This window comes from Exserohilum turcica, assembly GCF_000359705.1.
Source record: "Exserohilum turcica Et28A unplaced genomic scaffold SETTUscaffold_5, whole genome shotgun sequence".
NCBI lineage: Eukaryota > Fungi > Ascomycota > Dothideomycetes > Pleosporales > Pleosporaceae > Exserohilum > Exserohilum turcicum.
The window spans coordinates 838,249-852,213 of NW_007360266.1; the positions used below are offsets into that span (position 1 = coordinate 838,249).

Consider the following 13,965-nt stretch of genomic DNA (forward strand, 5'->3'; position numbering starts at 1 on the left):
CGCTATTTAGAGCGTTCTTATGTTCTACAACTAAGGCCGCAAACGCTACAGCGTTAACTTAGCTAACTCCTCCCTTGTAGGCGTCCTTTAGTTGACCTTACTTAAATACCCTTCAAGTGGATAAAAATACTCTTCTTGGCAGGAGATACTGATACGCCCCAGTGGTCCATCCATCCCCTGCTAAGGTACACGTCCTTACTAGAGGACAAGTCCATCACGTATGCATAAGCAGTCTCTTCGTACCTATGCATCTTGAACGAGAATTAGGCAACCTCACTAATCTCTAATAGCTTGCTGTTTACTCCCTCAATTATCTAAGAGGGGATCTAAAAGCGCTCTAGACGGTGGCGGTAAGCGAATCTCTTGCTAATTAGTGTATAGCATAGGCATCTGCAGTCTATAAGCGCGACAGCGTTTGCTACGTTGTTCACGATAAGATCTACAGTGATTGGTGGGGGACGCATATGCTTCTGCTAAAACTGATTCCATTCGCTACGTGTCTGCCGATCCATCTTCAGAGGCTCTGGGCCGAGACTCTGGCCCAGAGCTACTCTTTTTCCGAGTCGCTATCGTCTGGGCATTCGATCTGTTTCTGGCGTCTCTGCCCTTCGCTTAGGGGAACGGCTCTCTTAACCTGAGTGGTGTTTGGACAGTTTCTAGCGATGTGGCCCAGTTCGCCGCAGCTATAGCAGTCTAGTGGGGACCGCCTTGGTCTATCCTTCGTTTCCCGTGCCCGATTGGCCTTCGAGGGCTCCCAGTCCATCGCTTCTGGACTAGCATCTCGCTAAGCGACCTTTGGGGGAGCTTGCGCATGACTATAGGCCGCGTTCCTTTGATTCCTCCCGTGCAACTAGATCCGGTATAGGTCATTGGAAAGCTTGATTGCCTTGTCTATATATTCCTTTAGACTTCCGTTCTTTAGAGTATAGAGCATTAGCTTTTAGAGCTTTTCTCTAAGTCCCTTACTAAACATCTTATAAGCTACTGCTAGGCTAAACTGCTGTTAGGACTCTACGCGAAGCTAGTTGAACTCTAAGACATAGTCGCGTATTAGTCGTCGTCCTTGCTTTAAGTGCTAAAGCTTGTTTAGCGCACGCTGCTGCTGGTGCACGTCTTAGAAGTAAGTATCCATGTGCTCCCATAGGCCGGCCGTAGTTCGTTCCTTATTCTCAAGCACCCAGGGAAGAAGGACCTAGTTTGCTTTGCCCTTTGTTTAACTAAGCACGTATCGGACCTTTGCGTCCTCCGTTAGGAACATGGCGTAGTTGTACTCTAGCTTCCCTTTGCACTTAAATTTCTAACCTAGGTAGTTATCACGTGTCCTATTAAAACGCTCTAGGTCGGGAAACTTATTCTTGCGGGCTGCTAGCTTGGCGACTGTTGTTAGCGGTGGTGGAGGAGTGTCGACTCTTGGGGATGACTCCGAACGTCCTTCGGCTTGGTTCCTCTCAAGTGCCTCTAGGCGACTAGCCATTGGGCTAAGCAGCTGCATCATCTGCTCTATTACTTAGGCCACGGCGTTCTGATTAGCTTTTGGTGAGCCCTCCTGCCTTGGTGAGCCCTTCCCCCCTACGACTAATGATTGCTTAACGACTGCTTCGATCGTTGGCCCAATCGCTGCTTCCTTCTATCCGTCCTCTCTCAGCATCTGCGTGATCTCACGCAGGATCTCTTCGTCCGGGACTCCTGCCTGGCTCTTAGTGGTGGCGTAAGCCGCTAGCTCTTCAACGTTCAAGTTAGGAGCGTTAGCCTCTATTGTCTAATTCGTCTTTAGACGTCTCTTGTCTTTGCCTGCCAGTGTGCAGGGCTTCTAATCGTCCTTCAATCCGCTCGCGCAGTCCTTAACTGCGGCCTACTCCTCGTCAGTGAGGACTAGTAGGGCTTACCTTCGGCCGTACTTCTCTTCTAGCTAGTTCTAAACAGCGTTTGGCTGCTGTCGTGTCGCGTCCCTAGGAAGACTCGCGTCTTGCCGTCTCGCTCGTGGGATCTCGTCTCCAATTGAGAGTAATCGCACGGCCTGCACCCCGTCCAATAGAGGATCGACAGGACTTCTCACTACAACGTCCGCTTCTAGCTAACTGTACGCTAGGCCCGAGTGGCCTTTAGGTAGTTTATCACGCGACGTTGCGCCTACGGCTCGGCTTTCCAAGACACGGTAGGACTTCCTAGACAGGTCCCGGGCGACTAAATCGCCTACTGTCTCTCACGGCTGAACTTCCTGCGAAGCTCTGCCCTAGGTGTACTGTCTTGCGACGGTCTACCTTCTTGCTACACTAAAGGCCTTTCGTACCTATTGCAGCACTAACTCTATATTACTAGCTCGCACTAACAACACGCTCTAAAACTTAGTTAGAAGATAGTCTGCCTAAGGCTTATGTCTAATTAGGATTAAATATAAAATATAAGGGGCTGCGCTCTAGGGAGCAATCACGAGGTATATAAGAGGTTGTATTTAATAGAGAGCTATAGAGTCTACTTGCGTGGTGTTTATTTACTTGTCAGAGAAAGGTTGCACCAAGTGTCTGAGCGCGTCGTCTGGGCGCCGCTCAGGCCTCGCACAGATGCCAGGTTGCAGAGTAAGACCTGGCGTCTGCTGCTTGACCGAGATTCCATCGAGGAGCTATCCCAAAGGGCGTTCAGCCCGTTACAATTAGCCACGTCTGTAAGCCAAGAGGGAAATCCACGCGTAACTAGCTTAAGTATATACTTAACAATTACGTCCTCTTCAAACTTAGTTAGATTCCTTGTTTTTAGCCAGCGATCTACCTATAAAGGTCGTCCGTTGCGTCTTTAGCTTAGTGTTGTTCGATCTACGTTATAGATAGCTGCAGCGCGTCGTAGAGAGAGAGTCGTATCTTGTTTAAGAGCTTAAAGAGCAAGCTGTATCTAACATTCACTAGAGGGCTGTAACTACTATTGTTGTTGCGACATTAGGGTGGGGTAGTAGTTTTGGTGAGGGCTTGGCAAAAGTGGCTCGCGAACCCGTGTGGCTCGCGAAGCCGTGGGGTACGTTATTACATACTAGTACTACTACTACCCCTCAAGCCACGATGATATCATATCACACGTGAGCCAGCCGTTTAAACTTTAACCACCCCCTCCGCCGTTAGCCTTGTTACCATATGTAATCTCCGTGAAATCTTAAAATCCAAACGTTAAATGAAGGCGGCCCACGCGGAATAATCTCACTGCGCGCTTACCCTTAGGGTGGCAATACGTCCGCTTTGAGGTTAAAGTGTATGCATGCTATGTTAGTACATACATATGTAGATGCATACGCGTGCACGCAAAATTACCGCAAATTGGGAAAGTTTTTGGTTGACGCGCAGGAAATCTTGTTTGGTAGTTTGAGCTGTTGGTACGTTTTTTGTGTGCAAATGGAATTAGCTATTCTGCAAACTTTTTCTCTGTTAGGTTGAGTCAATCAATCTACCATCCACTCCACCACATATCCCCCTACATCCTACTATACCCGACAAAGCCCAACCTCCTACCTGCCACTCGTCCACAAGCAGTGAACCCCATCAAAACAATACCAACACCCACAATCTCTCTTTTAATCCCTTTTAATTATTTCTATGCATCTTTGTTTCATCCATTGTTTTCGTCCATCTCAGCTCCGCTCTATAGTACTAACATCCCAAAACGTAAAAACACACAACCCCCGATACGAGTAGAAAAAACTCGGATTTGAAATCAGATATTTGCCTGAAACTTAATCCAGACATTAAAAAAGACGATAAAAAAGAGAAAGAGAGAAAAATAGAAAAGCTTATGTCAGATAAGAAAGCAGAGAGGTGAAGTTGGATTTATTGATTTGGAAGGGGAGGAGAAAGAAAATAATAGATAGATGGCAGATAAGAGATGAATCAACAAATAAATAGATATCAGTGACGATTAGAGATAGAATTAAGGGGGCAGAGGTCTAATGTAAGTAAGTACCAAGTATGCATACTTAGGACCGTGCAATAACCCTCTTTTTTGTTCCAAACGAAAAACTCGCATCTTGTGATTTTTCTGATTTCTCTCTCTCCTACAACTCCCTCTCTTAACCCAACTCCTAGACACCCCTGAACCTGGAAGATCAAATCTCTTCCACCCCAAACATTACAATCTTCCGTCTACCATTGATTTCAGCCAAGTAGAATTCAATTCAATTCAATTCAATTCAATTCAATTCAATTCAATTCAATTCAATTCAATTCAATTCAATTCAATCTCAATTACGAAATCCCAGTTCCAATCCATCTAGTCTTGAAAAAAAAACCCCTAAATAACAAAACGAGACGGAAACGCATCCATACAAAATCCAGGAATCTCTAGAAATGAAAAAAATAAAATAAAAAAAGATAAGGGTAAGAAGAGGGTTGTACAACCAGACCGGTTGAAAGATAAACAGTGCCAAGACAACGTTGACCAGACGGAAATCGAGAAGAAGAAAAAAAATACAAGAAACATGGTGCATTTATCATTCATGGACAAATAGAAAAAACAAGACTTTGCTAGAGAGGAAAGAGAAAGAAGAAAGAGAAAGAAGAAAGAGAAAGAAGAAAGGGTAAGAAAAGAGGAGAATTGCGGCGTTTTGTAAGTTAAACAATTAAAGTTTGAATTAGGCTGGACTTTTAAGGGCTGGTATGTACAACACCACCATAGTACCATCTCCATCAACCAGCCTATATCTCTATACAAACCCCCCCCTCCCCCTCCCCACCCTTTTCCTTCTCTCTCTCTCTTACACACACACACACATATATATATATACACATACATACTAACTCGACATTCCCACCTATCACACGTGCTTGAACAAAAGATTTTGGTTATACAGATTTTCTATCGAATACCATGTAAGTATGCATGCATGGTAAGCATGTAATAGGGAGGCACTATTTCAAACGGCCAGTTCCAGTTCCAGTCCCAGCGAACCCTGGCTATGTGTGTAACCTAAGCATTGATACTGTACTGTGTCGACACCCCCAAAATAAAAAATAAATAAAAAATAGATAAATAAATAAAAACCCACAAAAAAAACTACACCCATGACAGAGAAAAGATATATCTTTCACCTTGTACAGTAAGCGTCAAGATTTTTGAACAGAACAGAAAAAAAGGGGAAGAAGAAAAAGAAGAAGAAGAAGGAGATGGAAGAAAAAAAAAAGAGTTGATGTTGAGAAATTCCTCAGATTTCGACTTTCGTTCAGCGCCACCCCGCTGCTGCTGCTGCTGCTGCTCCGCACTCCGCACTCCGCCCCCCCCCCCACTGTTTTTTGTCATGCTTTTCTCTTTCTCTCTGATATATAAAAAAACAAAGAACGGTCAGCTCGAAAAGGGCGTAACCTCAACCTCTTCCGCCACCTCATCTTCAGGTCTTGACCTCAAGCCGCCGTCGACCTGGATACCGTTCTGGACCCACTCCATGCTGGCGATATCTTCCAAGCTCTTGCGGCCGCGCGAGACTTTTTTGAGCAAGCCCTCGACACACTCACGAGCACCGGCCCAGTCTTTGCCCTTTTCGGGATCCCAGTCGCCGTCGGCGTCACCAAACTTGACCCACGACCAGTCACATCGCGCAATGCGGTGAGCGGCTCTGCTGCGCGAGGCGGCTTTACCTGGGGGCGGGTCAAAGGGTAAGCGGCCCTCCATCAAAGCATACAGCACGACACCAAGGGCCCAGGCATCTGTAGCGCGGCCGTCGTATGGCTGGCCAAGCAGAATCTCTGGGGCAGCATAATCTTCACTTCCACAGCGCGTAGTCAGAAGAGGTGATTCAGGCGGAGCAGGGATACGCCGTGACAAGCCGAGATCTGTGAGAGTCGCTATGGCATGCGGATGGCTCTGTGGGTTCTTGAGAAGAGGCACGGCAGACACGGGAATGTTGAGCAGGACATCTGGAGGGTATTAGTACGAGACAGCACCGACAGGAACGTACCATGATGTGTTTCTTTTTGTTCAGGTCAAATGGGGCAGAGAGGAGAGGAGAGGAGACAGAGCAGGAGAGCGGTGGAAGCAGTACTTTCTAGTTTGATGTCGCGGTGCACAATGAGCTGGCAATGTAGATAATGCACGGCGCTGACCATCTCGGCGAAGATGCGATGGACAAGAGGGACAGTCAGCTTGTCGCGATGGTCACTGGCTACATCAAAGAGATCACCACCAGGGCAGTACGTGAGGACAAGGTGAGCTTGGGCGTCATCGTGATCGAAGGCTTGGAGACGGACAAGGGACGGGTGGGAGACGGACTGGAGCATCTCGACTTCGCGCTTGAGGCTTAGTTCTACGCGCTCCTCGTCGGCGCCACCCGCAGGGCCATGCTCGACCACCTTGATGGCGACCAGCTTGCGCGGGTCGAGCGTGGCTTCGTCGAGCGGGTCCTTGGCCGACGTCTTTTCGCACGTGGCCAGGTAGACCTTGCTGAAGGTGCCCTGGCCGAGCTGGCGGACGGGGCGCCAGAGCTGCCGCGTCTTGTTTGGGCCGCACCGCACGGCGATGTAGGGCGTCTTGTCGTCGTCGGCCACGTCTTCCTCCTCGGTGTCGGTCACGCTGCGGTTGCTGGCATTGCTGGCGGGGGGCGTGGGCAGGCCGGCGGGGCCTTTTGCGGGGACCAGGCCTCGTTGGCGAGATAGGGGTTGAGGCGAGATGCAGTGCATAGGGCTAGGGTCTTTTTCTTCTTCTCGGGGTTCTGTATGATAGGGCACGAAAGCGAGGGCGTTGGGGCGGGCACATGGCATGGCTGGGGAGGGGGGGGGGCATTTGGGCGGCGCATGTAGCAACGTGTGTAGGCCAAGGCATGAGAAGAGCAGTATGTGTGTACATGTGTGTGTGTGTATGGATGTGGCGGGCGTGGAGCGACCAGGATCGTGACGTGATGTGGGTGGGCATGCAAGTCATGGGGCCGACGCAGTGCAGGCGGAGGGCGCACGTCCATGTTTAGCACAGCCCGCAGACTGTAGACGGTCGACTAGGGACGAGCCACTGACTGTTGAGCGTCCCGCCCGCCGCGATACAACACCATGGAGGGCCCAGCGTCAGCCTCTCGTGGTCCTGCATCCTCGCCCTCTCCCGCTCTCACGCCCGCCGCCGCGCCAGACGACCCGCCGCCTCGCCCCAGCAGCAGCAGCAGCAGCAGCAGCATCAGCATCAGCATCAGCAACCCCAGCCACGGCATCGGCGCCCTTGCAGTAGCAGCAGCAGCAACAGCAGCAACAGCACTACCACCACCGCCACCAGCAGCGCCCGCAGCCTCGCACCTCGCTGCGGCGGCCCCCAATGCTGCGGCGACCCTCAGGGCCTCGGACTCGCCGCTTGACACGGGCTTCACGGATCCGGCGCTGCCCAGATACCACGTTCGCGCTCCCTCGACAGTGCTGAAGCTCGACACGGGCCTCGCCATTGCCTCGTCGTCGAATTCTGCACGGGCGGCCTCGCGCGATCCCGCCAATCTGGACGGCCACGGGAGCGACGCGCTGCGCCAGCCGGCCACGGCGCCCATTGCCATACAGGACGGAGGCTACCTGCGCACTGCCTGGTCGACGGCCAGCCTGGGGTCGCTGTCGCCCGCCTCGGCCCTGTCGTCGCCCGCCCTCAACGCGCTGGGCGACATAACCCCGCTCCCCTCGCCGCTGGTCATGGGCGACTCGCCCGGCCCATGGCAGAGAGCCGACCACCGTCCTCGCTCGCGCGGCATCTCGGCCGCCTCGCGCGATGACGCCTTTGCCGTCTTTGCCAAGGGCACCCTGTCGCCCTCGCCCTCGCTCAAGAAGAAGGGCTACTCGGGCCTCAAGGCCGCCGCCATCGAGGCCGCCGCCGCCGCCAGCTCGCAGCACAAGAGCGAAGCCGCCCGCGAGCGCAACCGCAGCGTCAGCGAGTACACGCCCGACGCCACCCACAACGCCCGCCCACGACACGTCACAATAGGCGGCAACACGCCCGCTGCCGCCGCCGCCGCCGCCTCCTCCTCCTCCTCCTCCGCCTCGGCGCAGCACCGCATGAACCGCGAGACGTACCTGGCCACCCTACCCCATTCCCCTTCCTTTCTTTTGTGCAATCACCACCCTCACTTTGCCTGTCCATGGTTGTTGAACGGGTACTGTTGGTCGGGAGCGTTCGGCGAGTAGTTGAACGGCGAGTAGCTACCAGAGTATCCCGTCGTGAAGTGGCCACCTCCATTGGCAAAGTGGTAAGGGTTCGTTGGGTACAGCGGGCGCTCTTCTTTGTTATTGCGGCCCAGATAACCCGATCGTCCTCCCCACTGAGAACCGTTCTGATAGCCAACATGACTGTCGTTCTGGCTCTCGGGAGGAGACGCTGGACCGCGATTGTCGTGCAAGTTGATGGCCTCGGGGCCAGCACCAAGATAACCACCAAAGCCCTGGCCATAGCCCTTATTGGGGCTGTTGCCCTGGCCAGCACCAGCACCGTATCCACCCGTCTTGGCCTCGCTCGCCTTCTGCTCCGACGACTTGTGCAAAGCCTGCACCATCTGCTTCAGCTCCTTGACTTCGGCTTCCATGCTTGCCATCTTCTTCTCTTGCTCCGTCAGCATCTTGGGAATGCCCTCCTCGACGCTATCCTTGAGAGTCTCCAGCGTGGCGTACACATTGCCCTGGCTGCTCACCATACCATCCACACGGTCCATGCATTCGGCTATTTGACTCGTGTTCTCCTTGACCGCGTCGAACCAAGACCTCATCTCATCAGAGTGCTTGCTGATCAGCGCCGCCAATTGGTCGTGCCTCGCCTTGGACACAGACTTTTGCTGCTTGTTGAACATTTCCAAAAGATCCCACGTCGTTTTGCCCACCACATCCAGATGCTCATTCGTCATGAAGAAGTGATCGTCGATGCTCTTGGGCGCAAGTGGCGGCGGAAAGGGACCGAACGAACTGCTGGGAGGCGCAATCGCCCGCGCCGCGGGTACGAGTACTGGCGCTCTGTGCAGCGGGCTGGGAACAGCACTAGGGCAATGGGGTCGGAAGTCGCCGTGTGACTCGCTTCTACCAGGGCTGGCCGTGTTCAACATGTCAGTGAGCCGCGACGAAGATTGGTCGGCGTGGGGGTGGTTGCTATGGCCATTGTTCTGTGCCGAGGACTCGCACTGGTCGTTGATACGAAGCTCTTGCATCACACGCGTCGTCAGTTGCGTGTCGATGCCACGCTGTTTGCTCAGCTCCAGCTCTCGCGCAGTGGGAGAGTTGGGGTCGATGTCGCCTGGGTCGCCTTGGAAGATCATCTTGATGGAGCCTTCGGTTGAGTCTTCGCGTTGATGCTGGTTGGATGTCGACTTTGAAGGTACAGAGTATAGCAGCCGGCTTTGGTCGGTCTGGGGTCTTGTCAGTACTTACCAATGAAGTAATAGGTCATTAGAAAGCGGGGTGGCAAAGGTGAAGGTGAAGACGAGTCGACAGGTGAGTGATGGGGCAATGGCGCCCCACTGCCGGTGAAGGCAAGAGGCAGAAACAGTAGCTCACTCACATTCTTGGACGGCGTCTCCCCCTCGCGAAAACCGTATGCAGCGAGGTGCTTTGGCGAGTAGAAGCGAGGCTGGAGCGGGCAGTAGTTGTTATGCTCTAGGACGCTGCTCGGATGGTCCTGGCTCTTGCTGTCCGGACGAGGAAGGTGCAGCGCCTCGAGAGTCGCGCCTTCCAAGGGCTCACTGCGCCTGCCCTCTGTCTTGCCCGGCGAATCGGTGCGCTCTGGGAAAGGCCACTGCAGCACGTCGCCTACTGTAGGCTTCGTATAATCCTGTGCGCTATAGGGGTGCGACTTTGTCGGACTCGCGCCGCCTTGTCTAGGAAGGACATCCATGAGCGGCGATGGAGTCGGTTTGAGGGCTGGGATGTGCAACTGCATGCCTTCCCCACCAGGAATGTCATATCGCTGACGGAGATCCTGAGCTGGAGCCACCCTACGCAGCGGGCTAGCAGGCCTCTGACCCGGAGGAGTGTCCTTGGCAGGCGGTGTCGGTGGAACTATAGAATCCGACGACGTGCTGGACGCAGGCATTGGCGGATTGTTCTCGGCATCAGACGCTTGCTTCCTCAAGCCGTCTCGACCAGGTGAGACACGTCCACTCTGACGAGACCGTCGTGACGTTCCACTGTGGTGACGATGAGCATGTCTGTCGGGGTCGGCAATCTTTGCAGGCAGTGACTTTGCAGTCTCGGGCCGAGACGACTTTGCAGGTATCTGCTGGACAGAAAGTGCTGGCTTGATTGGACGGGCTTGAATGGTACGCGGCTGTCGCGTTGCTGTGCCCAGTACTTGTGCGGCTTTGGAAGGGATCGAAGGTGGAGCTGCAGAGCCAGACGACTTAGAGAACGGGTTACGGATGTTGTGGAAGAGTTTTCTTTTGGGGCTCTTCGCCAGCTCGTCCTGCTCTGGCTGTGTTTCGCTATTCGCGGCCCGGCAGTGTGATCGTAGATCTTCTGTTCTGATATAGACCTTGTCTTCGTCTACAGGACCTGTTGCATTCAGAAAAAACAGTCCAAACCAGGGGATTGCTTGCTTACCTGTAGTCGGCGTAGGTGGAATCTGTCCAGTCATCTTGAACATGTTCCTCTCTGAACGAGACTCGATCTTGCCACGAGCCGTCTTTTCATCTAGGGCTTCAAGCTGGGCCTGGGCGGCCATGGCACTCTGCTGGCTCCGGCCTGACTGTCGAGAGCGTGTCGTAGAGCCACCACGGCTACTCACCGTAGATGCGTGATCAGATTTGCGGGGAGACGAGACACGTGCCTGTTCTATGAAATTGGTGAGCGTAGCCATAGCTTGGCGGCTCCTACTCGACCCCGAGTGCGGAATACGCACTCGAGCCGACTCGACTGGCGTCGTCTGCGAAGTCGTGTTTGCCGGGATTTGTCTATGCCCGAAACCTAGTGGAGGCCAAGGAGGCAGTGGCGGAGGCGAAGAGTCAATGTCGATAGGCCGAGGGCGCTTCCTTTGCTCGCCGAACTGAGACGACATGTCTGACACTTCGCAGACGTAGGCTTCTGTATCGTGTGAGGCCATGTAGAGAATTGCAAAAAAAAAGAGTCAACAAACCGTGTGACAGTGGTTCCAATGGCGTCAAAGACTTGATGTCCTGTGAGCACGTGCAATGATTAGCACTCGAACTTGTACGTGGCAATCTAACCAAGTCCAGCGATCCAGGTTCAGTACTCGTAATGCTTCTTTGGGCTGCGGTGATGCGGCGAGAGAGATGGGTGGTGAGCAGAGAGGCCGTTGTGGTCGTAATACCAGGCGCGTATATCGTGCTGCCTCAGGCAACAATAGCGACAACAAACGCGTCTCTCCTTCACCCCATCTTCCAAACAGGGTCCAGGCGTGCGTGCGAAGAGGCCTAGATATGACGTGGGAAAAAAAACAGTGAAAGAAGCCGACGGGTTACTTACTCTGGCGCTAGCACCAGCACCAGCACCAGAAGCGCTATACCGCCTCTTATGGGGAATATGCGTGCGTGCGATCAAGACTGGAATGTGATGTTTCAATTGACTGCCGCCCAAGCAACCTGTCGCACAGAAAGAATTGCCAGCCAGGTCAATATGTAGAGAGCAGAATGAAAACGAGCCGGGTAATGGCAGAAAAAAAAGATCGCTACCCACAAATGGCGCCTGTATTCGAAGAGGTATCCAAAAGATTCACGCCTAATCAAAGAAGTTCTGCAATCCAACGCTCCCCCTAGCGTGCCGTCGGGCCTCGCCATCACCTTGATCGTCTTCAAAGTATGCAGCATTTCTTGCCCTTCTTTCTCTCACCACCTTCTTTCTTTGCCGCCGGTGGCTCGAGTGCTGCGACAATTGCCTGTGGCCCGGTTAGCGTCGTGGGAAGCGCACTCTTCGAGCGACATGTGCCTACCTCGTCAAAGACATCCTTGAGCTTGTACTGCGTCAGCGCCGAGCACTCGACGTACTTGACCGCGCCCAGTTCCCGCGCCATTCGCTCACCGTCCTCCTTTTTCACAGGGGCCATTCTCTGTTTGGAAAGCTTGTCTTTTACTGCACTGTCTTCCCGGAGATCCACTTGTGTGCCGACAATCAGGCAGGGCACGCCCGGGCAGTGGTGGTGTACTTCGGGGAACCATTTCTCGCGGACGTTCTCGAACGAGGCGGGTGAGGTGACGGAGAAGCAGACGAGGAAAACGTCCGTCTGCGGGTACGACAAGGGTCGGAGACGGTCATAATCCTCCTGTCCGGCAGTATCGAAGAGACCGAGCGTATAGGGCTCGTCGCCAATCCTTGCACGCAGTCAGCAGCTGCTTGGCCCAGACGCGGATCCCAGCCGAGGCCCACCGAGTTGCACGCTGCGCTTGCCGAGGAAGAAGCAAGCAGGCAGGCAAGCAGAAAAGAAGAAAGCAGCAAATGCAGACAAAAAGACGACATGGGCGAGGAAGAAGCAAGGGGAGGGCTCACATGACGGTCACGGCGTAGTTGTCGAAGACCGTGGGGACGTATTCCGAGGGAAACTTGTTGGTGGTATAGCTGATGAGCAGACATGTCTTGCCGACCGCACCGTCGCCGACGACGACGCACCTGCAGAGGGGGGGAAGCGGGTTAGCACTCGGGCGGGAGCATGCGCAGGGCGGATGTGGAGGGCTTTTGCGTACTTGATTGTCGCAACCACCATGGTGAAGACGGGGCACAGCTAGCAGCGAGGTGTGCGTGGGAGAAACGGACGGAGGGGGGGGGCGAGGGCAATGTTTTGTTTGGTGGTGGCGCAGAAACGGGGACGGAACGATGGGGTCGGTCGAGGTGGTCGGGACTAAGTAGGAGGTAGTAATGCGGAGAGATGGAGCGACGGGGCGTTGGAGCTAGAGCCGCTGGGGAGTGGGAGCTGTGCAAACGAGGGGTCGAAATGAGCGGAGAGGGCTTTCTGAGCAAGGCGGGCGTCCAGTCAGTGTCGGTCTGGGGCTGGCCGCTGGCTAGAGCGAGGGCACAGTGGGAGCGGCTCGGGCAGGCATACCTGGAGGCGGGCGGGTGCAGACGGGCGGCGGCGCGTGCTACGCGGGCTGCGAGGGTGAAACTCGAAACGTCAGACTGGAGGGCTCTGGGGCGCTGGAGGTGCGTCGTCGAGGGCTCTGGGGCGGGCGAGGAAGCGGCGGGCACTGGGCACTGGGCTCGGGGGAGGGGGCGGCGCCAGGCAGGCGGCGGGCACGCGACCGGAGGCAGACAGACGGCGGACGGGCGCGGGCAGCCGGCGGCGGAGGAGGAGGAGGAGAGGGCGAGGGCGAGGGCGAGGATGGCGGGATGGCGAGGGCGGGCGAGGGCGTTGGAGATGGGGCTTGGGAAGTGAGGTTGCAAGATGCACACCCACGGTAGCGGAGAGAGGCAGAGGCCAATCACTGCCGCCGGGCCTGGCGCTGTTATCATAACCTTGCATCGGCTCCCGCCCGTAGCTCGGAAACGGCGCATATTCGCAGCTATGTACGCATCGAGGCGTCTTTTGCGCGTGCACAACTTGTTCTTTTTCCTGCCTCTGCCTCTGCCGGCCAGACGGCGCGCTCCTTGCTAGCCGCTACATACACACACACATGGATGCCACACCGGCCCTGACGCAGCGCTGCACGGCGGTGGCCCAGCATGCGCTGCGCATCCTGCACCCGCCAGCCCAGCCCGGCATTGGCCTGCTAGGCGCAGCACACGACACGCTGGACGCTACCTGCGACCGAGGCCATGTGTCCACATGTCTGTCCATGTAGCGACCATGTACATATGTCCTGTACATATGTCCTGTACATAGTACATGTGTACCGCCGACGACCCCTGACACACGTCCCTCGAGCCCCAGATCCAGCGCCATCCGTGCCCCTCCAACAACGTGGCTGATCGGCGTACTTTCTCTCTCTCTGCCCCGTATGTACTATGTACTATGCCGTTGCTGTATGTCGTGGATGCTCTCCTTCTCCCCCCTCTCTCTCTGTCCTCTCTGTCCTCTGTCCTCTGTCCTCTGTCCTCTGTCCTCTGTCCTCTT

General features: G+C 54.6%; 4 protein-coding genes across 4 annotated transcripts; all 4 read right to left on the minus strand.

Moving 5' to 3' along the window:
- Positions 1-5,316: 5,316 nt before the first annotated feature.
- On the minus strand, positions 5,317-6,647 carry SETTUDRAFT_94619 (uncharacterized protein; the record flags this gene model as incomplete). The annotated part of the gene is made up of 2 exons (XM_008030804.1): positions 5,317-5,888; positions 6,014-6,647. 2 exons carry the CDS (start codon positions 6,645-6,647, stop codon positions 5,317-5,319), a joined length of 1,206 nt encoding a protein of 401 aa, XP_008028995.1.
- Positions 6,648-6,958: 311 nt separating this feature from the next.
- On the minus strand, positions 6,959-7,495 carry SETTUDRAFT_33533 (uncharacterized protein; the record flags this gene model as incomplete). The annotated part of the gene is made up of 1 exon (XM_008030611.1): positions 6,959-7,495. The coding sequence occupies one exon, from the start codon at positions 7,493-7,495 to the stop codon at positions 6,959-6,961; it is 537 nt and encodes a 178-aa protein (XP_008028802.1).
- Positions 7,496-8,053: 558 nt separating this feature from the next.
- Positions 8,054-10,653, minus strand: SETTUDRAFT_119828 (uncharacterized protein; the record flags this gene model as incomplete). Its single annotated transcript, XM_008030805.2, has 3 exons — positions 10,509-10,653; positions 9,472-10,460; positions 8,054-9,319 (listed from the first exon to the last, which is right to left on the minus strand). Exons 1-3 carry the CDS (start codon positions 10,627-10,629, stop codon positions 8,054-8,056), a joined length of 2,376 nt encoding a protein of 791 aa, XP_008028996.1. The 5' UTR covers positions 10,630-10,653.
- An 821-nt stretch (positions 10,654-11,474) lies between these two features.
- SETTUDRAFT_164660 (uncharacterized protein) lies at positions 11,475-12,697 on the minus strand. The gene is made up of 4 exons (XM_008030806.1): positions 12,602-12,697; positions 12,408-12,527; positions 11,854-12,232; positions 11,475-11,799 (listed from the first exon to the last, which is right to left on the minus strand). The coding sequence occupies exons 1-4, from the start codon at positions 12,619-12,621 to the stop codon at positions 11,716-11,718; spliced, it is 603 nt and encodes a 200-aa protein (XP_008028997.1). The 5' UTR covers positions 12,622-12,697; the 3' UTR covers positions 11,475-11,715.
- Positions 12,698-13,965: the final 1,268 nt, after the last annotated feature.